General features: G+C 48.5%; 1 protein-coding gene across 8 annotated transcripts in view; it reads left to right on the top strand.

The window, feature by feature from the left end:
* PTPRF (protein tyrosine phosphatase receptor type F) overlaps window positions 1-19,965 on the top strand; it is a 394,797-nt gene that overhangs the window by 302,654 nt on the left and 72,178 nt on the right. For all 8 annotated transcript variants that reach the window (XM_075097853.1, XM_075097851.1, XM_075097854.1 and 5 more), the window contains 3 exons: window positions 14,735-15,004; window positions 17,793-18,374; window positions 18,943-19,076. In XM_075097853.1, the coding sequence (XP_074953954.1) occupies window positions 14,735-15,004; window positions 17,793-18,374; window positions 18,943-19,076 (986 nt within the window). The remainder of the gene's footprint in view (window positions 1-14,734; window positions 15,005-17,792; window positions 18,375-18,942; window positions 19,077-19,965) is intronic.

Genomic DNA, 19,965 nt, shown 5'->3' with positions numbered 1-19,965 from the left:
ATAAAGCCCTGCTGTATATTTAAGATGGGATACCCCATAAATTATTATCAGATTAAATTCACTGTGTGTACTAGGTCCTAGATGGTATTTGTGCTTACAGTTTCTGATAGCAAATGTTCTACAAAAAAGATATTATTTTTTTACTATATTAGTAAATGACTTCAAAAAGCTAGTCAAACCAAGAACAGGGTTTTATTTCTTTACCAAGCAAGGAAAAAAAAAAAAAGAAAATATCTTACTTTCTCAGGCCTGGGATGCAGAATGAAAGAATCAGTTTTTTCTTCTTGTGATAGTCCTACAGTGTTGTCATTAGACGGATCAGTGACTTCCAGTAGTGTCTTCAGAAAGTGCCTGCACCTTTACTAGAGGAGACATTAATTAATGTTAAATTACAGTGGAAATTAAGTGTGTCGGCTGCACCGCGACTGCATGGTGGTTTCATAATGATTGACCTCATTGCTGTGAATACCCAAGAAGTCGGCCACTTTCTCGGAAAGTGTAGCTGAGTAGGGAGCAGCAGTACTAATTTCCACCCTGGGTAGTTCTCAGGACTGCTTGTGCCTGCTCTCATTTACAGCCTATTGTTTTTTAATAGTTCAAATGTTTGCTTGTCTCTTGACTCTTGGGATTTATGTTTTTGATCGTGTCCTCCCCTTTCCTAGCCTCCCAGGTAATCCTTTGTGAGAGTGCTGTGTTAGAAAGCACCGGCTCATTAACATCTTTATCGTACTTTTCATGCTAACAAAGGAAGGTACTGGGGGCTGAGGAGTATCCAGGCACCGCTCGGGGCTTCCTACATCAATGAAAGAACAGGAGGAAGAAGGAGCAGGCTCACCAGTGTCTTGTCTCTGTGAATCCTTCAGAGCCAGCACTTCGGCACAGATGGACTTCATTAAAAGTTAAAACATTTCCACACCAGGGATTTGTAAAGGAAAATGGATGCATTTTCCTTGAAGCTATTATTTTCATCTTACTAAGTGTGCTGGAAAGCAACCCTCATAAGCCTTCTGCTTCTGGACTGACAGGTCTATCTGGCTGCTGCTGCAGAGCCGGGATGGGGCTGGGGACCAGTGCTGGGAGCTGAATGCCTCCCACTGCTGCTGTTCAGCCCTCCATGCATGGAGGGTTGCAGAAAACATCCAGACCATTAGAGGAGCAAGAACAGAGTGAAAGCAAGAGAAGGGAGCGTGCCAGGGGAAGGTGGCTATCTGGAGTATAGCAGGGACTTTGAAGGGGGCACAGTGGCATATTCCTGTCCCACCCTTTCAGCAGGAGCATGCTTGCCAGTGCTGGTCAGGATGAAGGAACACTCATCCACCTGTGGTCCATGGTTACATGTACCTCAGTACATCATAACAATTACTAGATTTGGGACCTGATGGTGTTGCAAGGAGAAGGGAGAGGAATAGAAACATATGGAAGATGTGATTCCTCTAATCCAGAGAGTTTACTGCCTAATTTAGCAGCAAAAATCCAAGAAGTTGATTCAAGACATACAAGAAACTGATGTAAGAGTAGAAGGCAGATTGGACCAAGTGGGGAGAAAAAAAAATGCGGTGTCATTTCGTCATGCTTACTGGGAGTATGGTATAATTGCACTGATTCACCTACACTATTGGTTTTTTATTAATAGATTTCACTCATCATTTGCCTACAGCTTCAGGGACATCTGCACAAAAAGGACCATTTTCAGCCAAAAGTCTTGTTCTATGAAATGCCTCTGTGTGTGGTGCTCCCCTCAACAAAGGCACTGTTATTTAACTCTTTCCCTATATGAAAGGTTTTTTCTGCCCTTCCCTTTCTCTACACATTGCTTTTTTTTTCCTACTTCAATAAAGCAGATGAGCAGGAAGACTGTGTATAAGAATACCTTCATTAGTACACTGTGGAGTTCACCAGGTGCGTTCCCCAGTGCTGCTTACAGCAGTGAGCAATGCAGATGCTATTAGAATAGTACTTATTGGAGTATTGGCTGCATACTTCCCATCAAATGAGAAATCTGCTGCCCAGTTTTCACTTCTGAAGTGCTGCTTTTCAGGCCTTTAAGACATGGCCCAGTGGGGCAAGTGCAGCTAGTTCCCTGGCCCAAAATGCTACACATACTGTAGAGAAGCGTCTGCACAGCTGCTTTTAAAGAAAGACCATTTAAAACTGAGTTGTTTCCTCTGTCCCCAAATCACAAACTAGTAAATTGGACTGCAGTAAATAGAAATGGTATTGCTGCAAAAATCTGTGCTTTCTTGATCTGCTTTTTGAAAGACCAGGCTAGTATTTCTTTTGGCAGCAAGGAAACTTGCTTGGAGTCTGAAGTTTTATTTGCCAAGCTTCACTAAGGAGCCATCACCCAAAATGAAATTAGGATTGTGACTGTCCCTAGGAGCGCTCCTCTGGCCTCCGCAGGGTTTTACACTTGGGGACTTGTCAGTAGCTTAGGCTCAGACACACAGGGAGCACACCAAAATGGCTACTTGTGGCTATATGATGCTTACCGCAGTGGGGACCTTGTGTAAATTCTGAATGACTGACATGGGCCTGGAGCAACAAGACTTGAAGACTTGCAAAAGGACATTTTCTGCTTATGTAATATTAAAATGGCTAAAATAGCAACAGCAGTCAAAGCTCGGGGTTATTGCCAGGAGAAGAGTAAAAACAGGACAGTGGCCAAACAGTCAGTGACCAAAACTGAGAATGTTTGAAAAATGGCTAAATAACGGGGAATACGTTTGTTTACAACGCAGCTATATGCACACTTCTGGCAATGTACTCCGTTAAACCTGCCTCTCGTCAGCGCTGATGGGGGTGACATTACTTGACCAGAGAGGGGCACTGCCGGTGCTCAAGGGCCTGGCAGCAATCACAGACAAGCAGGGACTGGAGAGACTTGCGAGGGAGATGCCTGGATGACAGGAAACACGAATGGGCAGCTGAATCAGACCAGATAATCCAGACTGCTGCTTCAGACAGATGTCTGCCCTGGACCATCAGAAGAAGCAAAAGCAGGCTGTGATAGAGGCCACAGAGTAACTACCTATCAGCAGTTGGTACTTGGCTGAGGAGGGCTACGGGTCTGAAGGGCCACGATCTCCCTGTGTAGACTCTGTGCAGTCCTGACCTCAAGGTAATGCCACAGTACAGCAATGCAGCACAAAGCAATGACCCTTTGATGAAGGAAGTGCACTCCTTTTTATGGGATTCCTGTATTTTTAACTTCATTTCATCTGCCCCAGGCGCTGCTCTTTGCTGAAGCTACTGCTACAGCCAAAGTCAGAGCAGCTGTAGTTTGGGCAGATGCACCTTGGCTAGTTGTAAGCAGACTCGAGGTGAGCGCAGCTGGCGGCATGGCCAGAGCTGCGCAGCACTCCGCGCCAGCAGGCGCTTGCTGCTCAGTCGGCGCTGAGGCTCGTGCTGCTGCAACCCTGTGTACCCTCATACTGGAGTCGGCTGGCTTCAGAGCCGCAGAGGCTCTGTGTGAAGCACGTAGAGGCTTCTGCCAAGTTTTCTCTTCCCCATATATTACTATGAATATTTTTGTCATGTTTTCTCCTGGGGAGAAGTGTGTTCACTGTCAGTGTTTCTGTGAGCTTTTTGCTATGCTGTAATGATTTTAATGATCACGGTTTAATAAATAATAGTTCTTTGCCATTCTGCTAGCACATTCCATCTAAAAATTTCGATGTGCTTTATAGAACTCAACTAAATAAGCTTAACAGTTTTATTCCTTACAAAGTCCTTTGATGGTTAAAAGTGCAATGCAAGGCTCAAGTCTGATTATTTGTAAAATGACCTTTATGGAAAGTAGGAGAGTGGCTGGTGGCTCAGTGCATGGTAATACACCACAGAAATGGACTTGGAAACCTACTTCCCCCGCCTCCCCACATGACCTGCATAGACGCCTGTGGAACAATTAGGCCTGCATTTCTGTGCTGACTAAGTGCCTGTTCCCTCCCCTTCCATAGCCACTTGCACAAAGGGTTAGGAAATCCATCTCTGGCACTCTGAAATTTTCTGCTCTTAATTGAATTCATGCATGCATGTGTGTGCACTATGAATGGGAAAGGATGGTTGGGCACCCTGAGCATCCTGTCTGTCTCTCTAGGATGGAATATACTCATCACTGTGGCATGAGAACATTGTTCATCTCATATAATGGGAGGTTGTCTTATTCTCATGTAATCTGGCGTAAAAAAGACAATCTGTCCTTTTGTTCATCTATGCCTCTAAAGCTGTAAAGGATGAAATTTGATTTATGTGGAGACCTTGAGACACAAGATGTGCTTCTGGAGATAAGCAGGAACAGGTTCATCCCTCTCTGGGTTTTTGTTAACCTCTGTGTCTTTTGGATTCCAAAGTGTCTGGGTTTGCCATTATATTAATGCCTTGCATAGCACCAAAGGATTTTCAGCACAGGGCAGATGCTGGCAATTCCCAGCAGAATTGCAGAGCCAATTGGGATAATGAACTTTCTTTTTGCTTTCAGGAAAGTATTAGCTTCTCGCTCTGAAAAGCTTTAGAAATGTGTTCCTTTGTTTGGGCTAGTGATCTAAACTCTCAGACCTGTGCATTCATATCCTGCCCACAGCTCCCTGCCTTGTTTCAGGGAGCTAATGCCCAAGAATACACAAAAGCGGACCCTCCCATAAGCCCAAACTCATTCTTTCTGCAGCAAGCTGCTGTCATTAGAGTATTGCTGCTGCTGCATAAGATGAGCATGTCTGTGGCAGGGTAAAAGCCAAATTCAATCGGGATGGGAATTTCTGCCTACAGAGCGCTGGAGCTATCTGACAGTCAGGACTGGCAGACACATCTCTGATATGGCCTTGCTCTTTGCTGCTTTGCTGTTTCAACTTAGATCTCAAAAGGAGCCCCATTTTACCTTCTGGAGTTTGCTATCTGGTGGTGTTTCTGCTGTGACTTGACTTCCTTTGTCTTGCACGTAGACTGGCATGTTTAAGGTAGCTGCCAGGCAGCTCAGGTTTGTGGGAACAGGCTAGAGCGCCTAGTGAGCCATGGTATTCTGCACAGGGGGGATACTCTGGGTAACTCCAGCCTTACATCTTCTGTCCCTGTGTGGGGGGCAGATGTTACTTGCTGTCACTGCTCAGAGCAATTTGTTTTGTAAAAAAGCAGAAAACCTGTTGGTAAAACGTGCTTCTTGGCTTAGGAGTGACATGGATAGAGAACTGGAGATAAGGGAGCATGTGAATGGGATCTGTAAGGAGATGAAACTTCCAATTTACCATTTATCAGGTTTATCTCAGATAAAGCAGCAGCTGTTTAAGCATTAAGTAAAGGGAAAGGAGAGAGGACTTTCTGCCCAGGTGTTCCCTCTTGCCTTACAGCTGTTCCAAAATAGCCTGCTACTGGTGTTTATTCCCCATAAGACACTAATAGAATAAGAGATTAAGAGATAATCCAGCAATTAGTGATAAATAGCAGGCCCCAAACTTGTTCCTATTTGACAGACCAGAAAGTAATCTGTTTGAATTAGTGTGTTTCACATGTGTCTCCTCACCTTTCCAACTCTAATCTGAAGTGTCAACACATGGGGAAAGCCACTGCCGGAGCTGCCTCATGTCCGTGCACACTGAAGCGGTGCGATCCCCGCCAGGCTCCCCAAAGCAAAGCTCCTGGCCATTCCCCAGCTGCAGCAGCACCCGACTCCCTGCCCTGGGCAGGCCATGCAGCACTGCAGCAAGTCCCTTTGGTGTGGCTGGGGGCCATCAGCCCTTCCTGAGAGCAGGGGGAGGCTCTGCAGCTGCTGCGCTTCTGCAACGGGGACAGGTGTTCCTTCCCGTAGCTGTTTCAGCATCATTGCCTGGTCTTACACCCTTCGCCAGCCTCTTGCCGTTCAGTTGCACAGTCCCATGGGGTGCAGAAGGTTGGTCCACTTTTGCAGCAGTTGGAGTTTGTGTTGCTCTATTGAGATGTTAGTGCTGCTTTCAGAAATGCTGCTGTTCATGGGTACACCTGGTTTGCCAGAATCACTGTCCTTCCTGGGCAAGGGCAGGAAACAAATCCTCCCTGTTGGGAAGAGCTGAGCAGAAGGCTGTCTGCTGAGGCCATGCAGATGTGATACGCTCCATTAGATGAGGAAATAAAGTGGTGGCTTGGGAGCAGCAATAAAGAGGTTCCCTCCCATCACGGGGTCTCACAGGATTAAATGAGCCTTATGTTAACATTTTGTGGATCAAGGGGTAGATCCCCTGTCTGAAGCTGGCCAGAGAAAACCTGGGCCTTGTTTCGGGGATGTCCGGGTGCGGGTCCTTGCTGGATGTGGCCCTCACTTATGGGCCATTTAAGCTCCGAGTTGGCCGGTTCTGGTCCCCTAGTATCAGTTCAATTGATGAAATGTAAACAACTGTTCTGTTGTTCTCCTGCAAGCTCCATTACACTTCGTAGGCCACTGTTGTAGCTGTTACTGGCGATTTGTTGCCTGGTCTGTACCATGTCAGTGTTGGTTAAAATCCTGTCCTCTAATCACTGGAAATGGCTGACTGTACTGTTGCACTGTATAATGCCACATGCTGTTCTCTAATTTGCCATGTTTCTGCTGGAAAGCAATTCCTCCCCCCACCTTCTCCTTCCCCCATCAAAAATGTTGACTCATAAGCAGTCTTTAACTGTCAAATCTACTTCTGTATTCTCTCAGCGAGGGTTCGATTACAGCTGATACGGCACAGATCTGTAGCTGGAGTGAGGTCACTCCTGCTAGAGAAATAAGATCTCCTTTGTCTATAAGGAAAATGCAACTAACCTTCTACTGTCTCTCCCGCAGGAACAAAAGCTGGGACCTGCTCAATTCTCTCTGGGTGTTTTTGTCCTTCTGATTTCTTGTCCATCTCTCACTCGCAGCACAGTGTGCCAGTAAGGCTCTCCCGAAACTGAGCCCAGCTGAGACTGCGCATGTCTGTCACTTGCCTAATACCTCTCTGCTGCATTTAGCTCTTTGTTTGGAGAGGGGGAGCAGCTCTTCATGGTAGAAGACTTTCCATTCACCACTTGGAACATTTCTTTCATACTTGATAAAATTTGGATCTGTGTATATGCTCTTCCCAGTGTGTGGTCAATGGATTTAAAGTGCCTTTGCCATCATCTTTATAGCTGGAGTTGGGTGTGTGGGAGCACGTCAGTCTGTGTGATGGCTGGAGTCCCTTGCTCTGTGCGTGTGCATGAGTGTTTTGCACATATAAATGTGTCTGTGCTTCCAGCATCTGGCCCAGCGCAGGGCCATCCCCAAAGCACCCTCCATTTGAGTATGTGTGGGACGTGCGGTCCCCTCCACCCTGCCTCGACAAGCGGTGAGCGGGTCAGGGAGGCGGAGGGGATGGCCTTGCTCTGGGCCAGAGTGGTGCAAGTGTGGCGCACACTTGTCTACGACATGGAGTGGTGTGTGTGCACGGTGGGAAGTCATGGCTGACCTCTGTAGTCTTGTCTTGTCGTTTCAGTGGTGTGCGGACAGATGAAGCTTGGCCTGTTTTTACTCTCTGTGTTTTTCCTTGTCTTTTTTTATTCCCTCCTCATCTTCATCGCACTCTGCCATCAAACAAAACAAACTTTCATCTCTCAGATCAGCGAGAAGGTTGGTCCTTTTCACTTCTTATCCATCTACAGTACGCCACGTCAGATGGGACTTTTCCAGTAGGGAGAGGAGAGCCATCCCCAAAAGGGGAGGGGGCCCTGCAGACTCTGGCTCCCTTCTAGGCACGGCCACAGTGTGCCTGACGAAATCTGCTTACTGTTTGCTGTGACTCTGGTGATGGCATTGATACTTTGCTTGCATGCCTTTGTTGCTTGAGGTTTAAAATGCACAGAATACATTTTGCATGCAAATACCAGCCAGGGCGGTTTTGTTCAAAGGTAGGGCGGGAAGAAGTGCATGCTACTATATGTGGGGTCCTCCTCTAACCCATTACCTGTGCTAGGTGCCAGTCTAATACCTCTAAACTGCTGCTGCTTTTTGGCCAGAGATCAAGAGCAGTCTTTGCAAGCAGAGATCAGAATGGTCTCCAGTCCCTTCACGAGCTGCTAGGGAAAGCGGGTTCTTCAATTTCTCCTGTAGCTTTGAAAGTTTTAACTTTCTCTAGAAGTGAAAAGCTTACTTTTGATCTCAGCTGAAGAAGAACCCAGCGTGCTGCCCTCCCTTGCCACAGGGCAGCAGGAGCAGCTGGTTTGGAGATGCAAGGCCCTTGTGCTGAGGCCGCTTCCCTGCTCCTCGGCAGTCGCCACTCTGGGGGTGGCCAGTTCTCTGTGCTCAGACACAGGCCCTTTGCATGAATAGGTCTGCCTCTCCTTTATTCCTTCGGGCTGGGTCTTTCTCTTGCTGGCGGGAGAGCAAGGAGCTCTGGCAGAGGCCCCAGCCTTTCCTAGGATGGCTCAGGGAGGCCCATGGCAACGTGCACAGGAACTCATAGCCACTCAGCAAAACCTGATTTGTGCTTTGCTCTGCTCTGTCCCGCTGCCCTCAGACAGCCAGAGTTGAATAAAGGACAATAGTGAAAGGTGACTCCTGCTTTTAAATTAAATCTTGCTCCAGACCTCGCTTGAGGCGCTCACGATTTCATGCTGAGGAAAGCTGGTGGTTTTGGCAGAAGTCCTGAGCTAGTTTCCAGACATGACTCCTTCACCGAACAGGTACTGTGCGGATCCGTTCCTACACACACAGTGGAGGAGCGGGATGCTTGCAGCAGCTCTCCAGCCGGTGCTGCTCCCAGGTGGCATGGGGAAGAGACCCTGGGTCCTCTCACACATGCCATCACAGCTGCATGAGTTGATCTTATAATCACTGGAACAAGTTTTAACAAGTTGTCATAGCAGTTGTTCTGTTCCAGTATGCTGACTTTGCTCCCGTTTCTTTCCCTGGAACGTGCTCTCATTTAGACGCAGGGCCCTTGTTGTTTACACTCTAAAAATAGATTTTGTAGAGTATAAAATTACCTGCGCCCAAGACAATGATGAAAAATGAGAACAAGGAAGAAAAGAGAAGAAATTAAAGCCAAGGCCCAGAGCCTCACAGATTTCACTGAATTTGGAGCACTGCTGTGACGGCTCATGCACCGCTGGAGAATAAACCTTTGACAGGGCACTTAAATGTTTTAGCCACATGGTTTAGCTGAGGGGAGGCAGCCGACAATGGATATAAGCCAGCAGGAGCAGATAATTTCTCATTCTTTGTGTCGACTCCTCCTTCCCATCCCACAAAAATACCCACGTACACAAATATTTAATGTGAAGCCAGAAATTAGTTTCTAAATATTCCATTGGGATTTGCCGTGCTTATAATTTGTTTGGCACTGATAATTACATCTTACATTTTTCCAGCTTTACTTAAAACTGTGTACTGCTCACCCATGCATTTAATTATTGCTCTGTGACTGCTACAAGGTTATTTATTAACGAGTTATTTTATCTTGATACAGTGGATCTTTTCTCTTATTCCCCTCCTTAATGTTGTGTTATTTTCATCAGAGAAATTTCAGAGAGTGAATGCAAATTGCATAGCTCCACAATCTTGCTCTCCCTTACTTTGCTATTAGTATGTCAGTATGCTGAATGCTGATGTGTCTCCAGTGCTGCACCACTGTAATGATATATCCTCTTTTATATGTGGTTGTCAGCGCAAATAATTAGACCTAAAAGTTATAGCTGAAATATAATCCAAAAATGGCAAGGCCCTGTTTTGGAAATTGTCTATAAAATGTCAGCACTCAAGGATGCATTGGGAGCATAAATAGTACAGCATTGTTTGAGCACAAGATTAGACTGCAAATGCATTTTTTTCTGGTTCCAATTTTTCTTCTCCTGCTGTTGATTCTGTCAATAGATTGTGAGATTCCAGCAACCACCTTTCCATTTGAAGTCCTTCCTTAGAATGATAGCACTAGGGAGAGATGAAAGGTGTCTACAGATGAGTAAACCATGCAGACCAATGATCATGTTTGAGGATGTCTCCTAAATTCACTCATTCCTGACTCTGAGGAGGTGGTTCCTGGGGGAGGTGGGAGTTTTGGGCAGGGTAGCAGTGTGGTGAGGGCAAGAGCACACCCCATGCACCAAGGATCCCCCAGCTTGCCTGGCTGGAGGAAAGAAATTTGGCAGTGTCATCTTCTCAAAGATGTGCCCCCGCACTCTCTACTACTTATCCCAGTTGGGAGGTTAGAGCAGAACCCTCCGAACTTGCCATTGCTGTGCTGATGCTCAGGGAGGAGCGATGGGACTTCAGACTGCTGCTCCTTCATGCAGAGGAAGAGCAAAGAAGATGTCAGGACAGTTGGTGCAGGACCAGAGCAGCTGGGATTGCCCCAGAGAGGAGCGGAGAAGCATGCAGAGCATGGGCACAACTCTCCATCACCATGGGACAGCACCGAGCGAGCCTGCAATGGGGGTCTCAAGAGGGGGAGGATGGAGCCCAGAGTTAGGTGCCAGCTGGGCATGGTGGGAAGGAAACCCAGAAGCAAGAGCAGGCAAGTAGAAGTCCCTGCATCTCTGCAAGCTGGAGGGAGGGCTTGTTAGCATTGTTGTTCGCTCAGCTGTACTATGGCCAAGGCAGCCAGCACGGAAGGCAGTTTGGTTTCCCCTTCCCTAGCAGCACCATGCAGTTTTGGAAGCATGGGCAGTCCTCCTGGCACTGTTGTGTTTCCAGCAGAGCCTTGCTGTATGCCAGCAGTGTCTCAGCATGCAAGAGGGGCTAACAGCACTGGCCTGTGAGCCCTGAGCACTTGTGCCCAGAGCTCAGAGCCTACAACTCTTGCAGATAGCAGCAGGGAGGGAGGGGTCCCTGGTTCTCCAAGGGGTAACATCACCCTCAGAGGGAACCTGAGATGTTAGGAAACAGCCACTCCTGTGGTGAAAGGAGCCGGACAATAGATTCATGCTCTTTGCTCTCAAGGCAAGGAATGTGCATGTTAATGCATGCTGAATTATTAACATTTCTCAACCTCAACCTTTGTGGCTGTTGTGTTGCCAGTTTCCCTCCTTCCTCCCCACAGTCACTCCAGTGAGTGGGGAACCAGTCTCCACACTGTCCTTTCTCCCTGTCCTGTGGGATCCAGGGCACAGGCTCAGGTTGCGCTGCACTGCTCACTGCTCCCGGGTCTCACTTCACTTCCCAGGGAATGCTCTCTGTGGGGAGGCGTGCTGAATAGTGGAGCAGCACAGAGCCCTTACGATGCCTATTCTTGGGATGAATGACAATGAATCTCATTTTTGACAGTCTGCTGGTTTAACTAAACCTCTGAATTATACTATCGTCCATTGAAATTATTTTAATATTCACAGCAATTTTCCCTGTGCTGTTCTTGCAAAACCTCCAAACCACCTTCTCTGATCTTTATCCAAAAAGAAGATTAAAAAAAAAATATTGCAAATTCTTGTCAAGAAAATTGTAATAAAAAAGGAAATTTCATTGCTGCAGTAAATGAAGAAAAACAAAAATTTCTGGAGCACTTAAGGTTGCATCGTGGCTGTGCCAGCCCATGTGATTTGACTTGCAAATTGGACAGAAATCTAGGAATGCTGCTTTTTGAGGAGTTATACTGATTTAAATTATTACCAGACTCTTATGCTAGAAAAGCAAGTGACTTAAATCTCTGGCTTGAGCCTGAGGAATGTGTTGATGGTGCTCTGCAAGCTGCTGTGAGAGCTCTGCCAGCTCTCGCTAATGCTAACTGACAGCATCTCGCCGTCTCCCTCTGTACTGACTGGGACGAGAAGCTGCCAATTATCCCTCAAGAGGATGGGAGGCTGATGGAGCCCGTCCCTTTCTTTGCACGCACTCCTGCCTGAGTATCGTCTGGGACAGATCTCTCACCGAAGGCATTGCCCTGACCCCCTCCCACCTCCAACGTTAAGAGCTGACCCCTACGCATGGCATCCATTTTTAGCAGCTCTGCCGGTATGCTAACAAGGAGAGTCTGGCTCAGCCATTCTGGGTCACAGAAATACACCACAGAGGCCTGTTTAACTGCTCATCTGTTGCCAGGCTTGAGAGCTGAGGCCCCCACACAGCTGCCTGGCAGGCCGCAGGCTGCGGTGCACAGGAGGCATGGCCCATGTCGAGGTCGGCGATGCTGCAGCCGGCCCACCGTTTGTATGGTTTCATCTGCGGGAGAGTTATCCTTGGCATTCATCCCTTCCCTAGGCACATGAATGCACCAGCCACCTCTGCTGCTTCCCTGTGGGTAGGACAGGGGAGAGGCACTTCCTAAGGGGCTCAGCCCTTACCTTTGCCCTGCAAAGCACTGCCAAACAAGCCCCCGGCTCCTTTGGAAGTGCATCTCCCCTGTGCTGTCCGCAGAGGAGCAGGGGGCAGTTGGCTGCCGGCTTCCCCAGGGAGAGGTGGCTGCAGCACCCACAGGCACTGCCTCTGCAGGACACATCAAGGGGGACACGGTGCTGATGGGGCTCAGCATGGCCCCAGGAGCACCCTGAAAGCAGTGTTTGACACGGGGGCACAGTGCAGGCTGCAGGGGAGTCTGCAGTGGGCTGTGCTGCCTCTGGTCTCACAGGGTTGGGAGTCAGAATTTGTTTGTGCATGCTGGGCTCGGACCTTCCTGCATGGCCTCTTGTCCTCCAGTCTTGTCTTCCCATGTCCCTGTACATGAGTTCCTGTGCACCTTCCCTCTCCCTGTCCTGCCCTCACACAGCTTTCTCTCTGGCTCTGTAGTGGTCTCCAGTGCCTGCCAGCCTGCTTGCCTGTGCATGTGTGTGAGTGCTCTGTGCACACGTATGGCTTTATCCTCAAAGTTTGCTCTTTTTTATTTTAATACAGTGAAGGTGGGTGGGTTTGGTCCTTGGATGGGGACAGAATTCAAACTACTTCTACCTGAAATAATTTGACGCCATGTTCATTGGAAAACGAAACCTGACTCTTAACAAATGGTGCTGGGATGCTTTGGTTGGAAATACACGCCATCATGTTAAACCATTGCCATGTCCATCAGGTTAACTCCGTATTCTCATGACTGCATAGCACTTGAGTACACTTTCAGTTCTGTCTCATTTGGGGAGCTCTGCCCTGTTAGTCAGGTAACGCCTCACTGGCAATCGCTCATGTAGCTATTGATTTGAGACTTAATAATTGATTAAAAGAAACAACCAGCAAGACTCTGGATTTAGACATTTCAAAAAAAAAAAAAAAAAAAAGGCAAAGCAAGTTATCCTTCCCCTGGCTGGTAAGGAGCTAATGAGCCCTGTTTTGTCACCGAGAAGATGTGTAGTACACACACGATGTTGACAGTATTGTCTAATTTATCACGAAGTCTTAGCTCTGTTGTACATGCTAGTGTGGGGGCTTCTGTGTTCAGTCTATTTCTGCAAGCCTGTTGGTTTGGGGATGAATCATCAAAGAGAGCACTAGTGAAATTTGATTTGGGGAGAGTCAGCTTGGCAAGCGGAGCTGACACCTCTGCGGCTCACTGGGCTGTCAGCGGCTTTACCATCTGCAGAGACACCATGGTGGCAGGAGCCAGGCGAGCAGAGCCATGTCCACCCAGACCCCCAGTGCCCGTGGGGCCAGTCGTGCCTGTGGCGTGTTGTGAGCTGGCACCACTCAGGCTCCTGCCCAATTTCCACCTTCCCCCAGCGCTGCGCTGTTCGCTGCTCTGCCAGCCCAATGCACTGATGGAGGAGCATAATTGGCAGGGAGAGGCTCCTCGGGAGCCGGTCAGTCGTGAACCTGGCTGGTGCTCTGGGGCTGCCTTTCTGGTGGAGGAGGCTAGAGGAGAGCAGGGCTGCTGGGCGAGACATGTTCTAGCAGTTTCCCTTTTTAACTACAGACTAAAATGAGCTTGCCCAGAGGAGACAAAGATTTACCGAGCACAGTTGTTTCTCTACCCTTGCTTAAATAGGCCCATAACACTAACCCTGAAGAAGGGGCCTCATTTCTCAGTGTCATTTTCCTGACGGGAATGCATATGGCAGGCAGCTTTAGAGCTTTATTGTAGCTGAGAGTTGCTTACAAATAAGTCTTGAATGAAATACCCAGCAAGGGATTGATATGAAGAGAAGCTGTGCAATGAAATAAGGAGGAATACATCTCCCGAAGTGCTGCCACAAAGGTGGGGAGGGTTCTGCCAGCCCAGCTCTCTTCTGTCAAAATGGATATGATCTCACATCTGTCAGGATTAGTTCTCTCCTGCCCAGCAAGGTGATCTGTTCAGGCCCTGACAATGTCATGCAGCTCTGGTGACTATTTTTTTCTGAGCCAAGGTAGAACCTGAGTTACATTTTGAAAGGAATTATATTTTATTTAGCAGCACACGTGTGCTAATTCAGAAAGAAACCCTTCTGCTGCTCTTGCCCAAACCCTGCGAGGTTTAGGGGACAACTGCTTTACTTTAGAGCTAATAAATTGAGCAGGTAATTCCGTTTTGCAGAGCTTCAGTGGGCCCTGCACAGAGAGTGTGTGACTGGTATTTGTGCATGCTCTCTAATTAGAGGGATGTAATTTAAATGGAGGAATGTTTCATGTTAGTAATATGATTTCAAAAGGCTGTGTTTGGAGGGAATGGATTGAGCCATCCATTAATGAGTTCTTCTAATAAGATGCCAGTGGCTAAGGAAGGAGAGCAAAGTGTGTGCAATTTGGCAAAGCAGTGAACAGCTTTTACACTTCATTTTATCTGTCCCGAGGGATAGACAGGCAAAAATGTTGAACGCCCCTCACATACCCCCGCAATGCAACTGAGTGCTCTCTGATGGTTCTGTGACCCTACTAGCTGTTTCCTCCTTGTTGCAGTGCGGCGTGTTGCTCCTCGATTCTCTATCCCTCCGAGCAACCACGAGGTGATGCCTGGGGGGAGCGTGAACCTCACGTGTGTGGCAGTAGGTGCTCCGATGCCCTACGTGAAGTGGATGGCTGGTGTGGAGGAACTGACCAAAGAGGATGAGATGCCCGTCGGTAGGAACGTCCTGGAGTTGAATAACATCGTGCAGTCTGCCAACTACACCTGCGTGGCCATCTCCTCCCTTGGGATGATTGAAGCCACAGCCCAGATCACTGTCAAAGGTAAGGAATTATTCCTCGTGGTGCTCCTATTTGGGTTTCAACAGTGTAGCCCTTTGCCAAAGTGTTTTTGGGTGCAGCCAACTGACTGCAGTCACCTGTGACTTTTCCACCTTGCAAAGGAGGTTCCCAAACCTACAACTTTGGTTTTTCCTGCTCACAGTATAGTATTTGCTTTTGAGCTCATTTCTTCTCTCCCTGCCTGTGGCACGGTAGGAGACAGGCTTGTGTGAGGCTGGATCCCTGTTATGCCATGAGGGAACCTCACTGAGTCTGTGCTCATCCCAGTAATTTCTGGCTTGTTCCATGCATCAGCAAGAACAGCTCAGCACAGCGGCAGGCCATGGGCTGTCCTGGGGCAGGGTTCTTTGGATGTCTGCCGTCAGCTGTTCACTCAGAGATGTTCTCTTGCAGTAAGAGCAGGACAAGAAGGTTAATCCCAGCAACGTGAAGTGTCTGTGGGCCTCACCAGAATGAGCATCCTCTGCCCCTGCAGGGAGGAGCTATACACGTTTATTTTAAAATTGTTGCATATTCCTCTGTCAATTTTCTTTTTTCCTTTACTGCTCTGCTTCTTTCCCTTTCTTTTGTTGCTGCCTTTAAGGCATGCTTCCTGTTGCTGTTTTACAAGTAGCTTTGCCCCAAAGAGGACATTATTGCTGGTTGCTGGCGGGTACAGGGCAGCTTACCCACACAGCTCCCTAACAGGAGGCTGAAGTACGTGCCCTGCCTTTCCCATCTGGGACCAAGCAGGTCCACACTATCCCTTTCTTCCTCTCCTTGCAGTTGATTTGTAGCTCAGGTTTCCACAGATATGCCATCTTTTGTGTCTGTCTGTTCTTGCAGGCCCCCTCCTGCACTACAGCCACCTTTATCACTGGGTCCTACTTGAACAAATCACAGAATTGAGTGTTAACCCTCTCTGACCTGGAGATTAACAGCAAGTTCTCTTCCCTGGTGCTAGTCAGAGGATGCTTTTAACCTTAGTGACACACTGTTCCTCTACTCACAGCACCTGCTAGTCAGTACCTTTTCCAGCCCCCTTTTTCTTACAGAGCGCAGGGGTTGTCTTGGCTATAGTATGTACCCAAGAGTGTATGGAAGAAAGCAGCATGATAGGGAGGTTGTTTGGACATGGAGGGAGGAGGTGGGGACAGCACCATTGCGCTGATGGTTCCCAGGATTTACCTCTTTGCACCTGGGACAACTCTGCCTTTCTCCCTCTTTGGCTGATGTGATGCCCACTGCTGCCCCAGGACTGCAGAGGTCCCAGGATAGGGAGCAGTCTGCTCAGCTCCTTTAGCTCTTTGCCTTCCTCCTTGTTTCTCTGACTGTCTTTTCTGCACGTTCACTCTGGGTATCTTACTGCCTCTGTCCCTAACTCGTTCACCCAGTGTTGCTTCTCATGTGCCTGCTAGAAAGTAGACTGTTTGCAGGACAAACAGGAGAAGCAAGATGACACAAAGCTGATTGCACTAAGTGCATTGAAGGTACCAGACGTGCCCCTTGCTCACATGCAGGCTGCACACCCAAAAGTCAAGCCTGCTGCTCTCCAAAGGAAAGAGTGGATGAATGTCATCTGTCCTTGAAAGCCTGAGGGAGGCTGCCAATTTCTTGGGTGCTCTAGGAGATGTGTTGTTTGAGGCTGTAAGATTGGGTGGGATACATTTGCCCTCCCGGAGTCCTGCACGGGTAGTGGTGTGGTGTCTGGTTGTGGGTTGCATGCCCCTCCTTCCCATGCCAGTTCAGCCCTCACAAATTTTCTCAGTATTCAAGTTGCAGTAGCACTGGAAAACACATCCTCCCCGGCCCTCAGAGCAGGCATGCTCCAGTGTTGAAGAGCCTGCCTTCCTCAGCTGAACCTCAGCTGAACCATGTGGGAACTGGAAACCTGATGGCTTTGCCAAGGAATGAATTTGGATCTTAATTTGGGCTGAGCATTTTTCCTAGTCCCTCATCAAGCACAGCTGCATTACAAGTCACTAATGACTTTAACTAGAGTGGTTCATAGGAGGTTTAAACTTACTGTCATTGTCTTAAAGTGTTTGTGTACTCCGCAGATCTCTCTCACATGCACTCCTTCTCTTTGTTCTTTTGGTAAAATGGCAAATCTGGAAATGCTTGCTTGCAGTAGTTGCGTTCTCATTAACACTTCAGAGATGTCAGTGTCACAGAGTTCTTGTGTAACAGTTTATTGTCTGGTTGCAGTTTGACACACCACCCAGTGAAATAGTGGATGTGAAAGTTGGTAATTTCTCTGGCTGTATCCCTCCTGCATGTACTGTAATACTTACAAGGCATTCCCCCATCAACCCATCTAACAGCACTGTCCATGAACTCCCTATGGCCTAAGATGCTGTCTCTGTGGAAGCAGGAGCATAGCTCCGGATTACCTGTGGTGCTCTGATTGCTTTACTGTATCCCTTTGTAAATCAGCTGTACACCTGGCTTCTGGGGCCAGCCCAGCCCAGCAAGCACCTTCCCACTGCCAGCTGAACCCCCATGACAGAAACATTCCTGCATCCCGTTGAATTACCTTTATTTAGCCTGCTGCTGGTAAGTGCGTCAAGCACGTCTAATAACATGATTGCTGTGTTTATCCTTCCATTAAGAACCACTTCAAGCAATATATGGTAATATAAAAATGCATGTTCTAGAGTATGAAATGATTTCTGCCTTTTAAAGAAGAATGTTAATGGGAGGTGGCAGCTCCATTTTTATCCCTGTGCACATTGTAGGGTTTGAGCTGACTGAATTATTTAAATCACACCTCTCTGCCTTCCAATTGCAGCACTGCCAAAACCCCCAACAGAGCCATTAGTGACTGAAACGACAGCTACCAGCGTGACCCTCACCTGGGATTCGGGCAACTCTGACCCCATTTCATATTATGTCATCCAGTACAAGCCCAAATCCTTGGAGGGTCAGTTCCAGGAGGTGGATGGTGTGGCAACAACACGCTATAGCATAGGTGGGCTCAGCCCCTTCTCGGAGTATGAGTTCCGGGTCATCGCAGTCAATAACATTGGCAGGGGTCCCCCCAGTGAGCTGGTTGAGGCCCGGACAGGAGAGCAAGCTCCTTCAAGTCCACCCCTCAAAGTCCAGGCACGGATGCTGAGCGCGAGCACCATGCTGGTCCAGTGGGAGCAGCCAGAGGAGCCAAACGGACAGATCCGCGGGTACCGCGTTTACTATACCACCGACTCACATCTGCCTTTAAGCATGTGGCAAAAACACAACACTGACGACAGCCACCTCACCACCGTGGGGAGCCTCATCACTGGGACCACGTACAGCATCCGCGTCCTGGCCTTTACGTCGGTGGGCGACGGGCCCCCCTCGGACATCATCCAGGTCAAAACACAGCAAGGAGGTATGTATGGAGTGAGGTGTCAGAGCTCTGTGTCCACCCCAGTGGTATGCAGCTCAGCAGTGTGTCTGATCTGCACCAGGCATCGCAACTGCAATTGGTGCTCAAATCGTTGCATGCCAGAGTGGCATCCCTGCCCCGCAGCCATCAGATTTAAGCTGTCAGCTTGTCCTGGGGAGTTGGCATCAATCTCTGTACAAGTAGCACAGCCCACAGCTTTGTCTGGGACACAGTGGTTAAAACTGTGACACAAGGTCCTGGACATGGATGTTGGCACCTATGGAACTGTGCTGGGCCCTTCTGGGCTCTGCGTACCCATGTGGAAGGAAGCAGCTGGGATGCAGTCAGGGGCTGGAAGTGAACGCAATTCCCATATTCACCTGCCTGGGTCCCGGAGGTGCTTCCTTGTTGCCTGGGTTGTTCCAAGAGCACAGTGCGGGGGAGAGGGAAGAAGGGAGGGGCCAGAAGGAATGAAAGAGGATGTCACAAGGTGAAATACACTCTGTGCAAAGCCATGCAACTCCTTTCCGTTCATCTGCCTCCTGGCACTAACCATGTGTTTGGCCCCCAGTTCCCGCCCAGCCAGCTGACTTCCAGGCAGAAGCAGAGTCTGATACCCGCATCTTGTTGACGTGGCTGCCCGCCTCTCAGGAACGCATTACCAAATACGAGCTGCTCTACTGGGAAGGGGAGGATGGCACTCAGGTGAGGATCCTGCCTCTGCATCAGCAGCACTTGGGGCCAGACGTCACAATTCAGCATCTTGGGAAGGGTGTGTGCTTGAGTTGGGGTGGCAACAGGACTGTTTCTTCATGTTTCTTCTGTCTCATGGATGTGTAATAGGAATATGGCAATCTCTGTCTGGCTTCCGTGTAAGTGATCTCAGCAGTGCTTCTTGATGCCCAGCAAAGTAGCTAGTGACTGGTCTGGGACTGAAAAGACTCCAGTATACCACAACACCATCCCTGAGGTTTCCTTGCTGCTAGTGCCTTTGAACAGTTGTGTAGGCCAGCAGGGCTTCCAGGTGGGTCTGAAATGGCTTCAAAATGTGTCTGCAGCTCCAGGACTGGTTACACTTTAGGAGCAGATTGAGGGTGGCCTAGAGAGAGCTCTTCCTTGTTTACTGTCAGGTCCCTAAAAGAAGTCCAGCTCTAAATATATCAAAAGTAGTGCTGGCTGCAGGGCAGCACAGTGAGAATTGTGCCGTGGCAGTATCACAGTGTCCCATCTGTGACCTCTCCTCCTCCTCTATTTATAGTGGCATGAGAACTGCTGGAAATAAGTGCCCTCCAGGTGAAGTGGGAGCAAAACAGCTCCTTTACGAGTACTTTTTAGGTGCATTAGAGATGCCAGCTACTCCAGGACAAGGGCTTTACTCTCTTTCACAGTCAGACACTGTCAGTTGGGAGGAAGAAAACTCATATGTCCTGTGCCCCTCGTCTGAACTGTGTAGCTAGACCCAGCATTCCCACAAAGCTGTCAAGCAGTGAGCGCAGTCTGGACGCCAGGCAGTGAGCCTGGCTGTCACAGAGGTCTGCTTCCCTGCAGAGTCCTTCTATTTCACCCAGAAAGCTCCATGCCATGGAGTCCTGCA

The sequence above is a fragment of the Phalacrocorax aristotelis genome, chromosome 6 (assembly GCF_949628215.1).
Source record: "Phalacrocorax aristotelis chromosome 6, bGulAri2.1, whole genome shotgun sequence".
In the NCBI taxonomy this organism is placed as follows: domain Eukaryota; kingdom Metazoa; phylum Chordata; class Aves; order Suliformes; family Phalacrocoracidae; genus Phalacrocorax; species Phalacrocorax aristotelis.
This window is presented reverse-complemented; position numbering and strand designations above follow the sequence as displayed.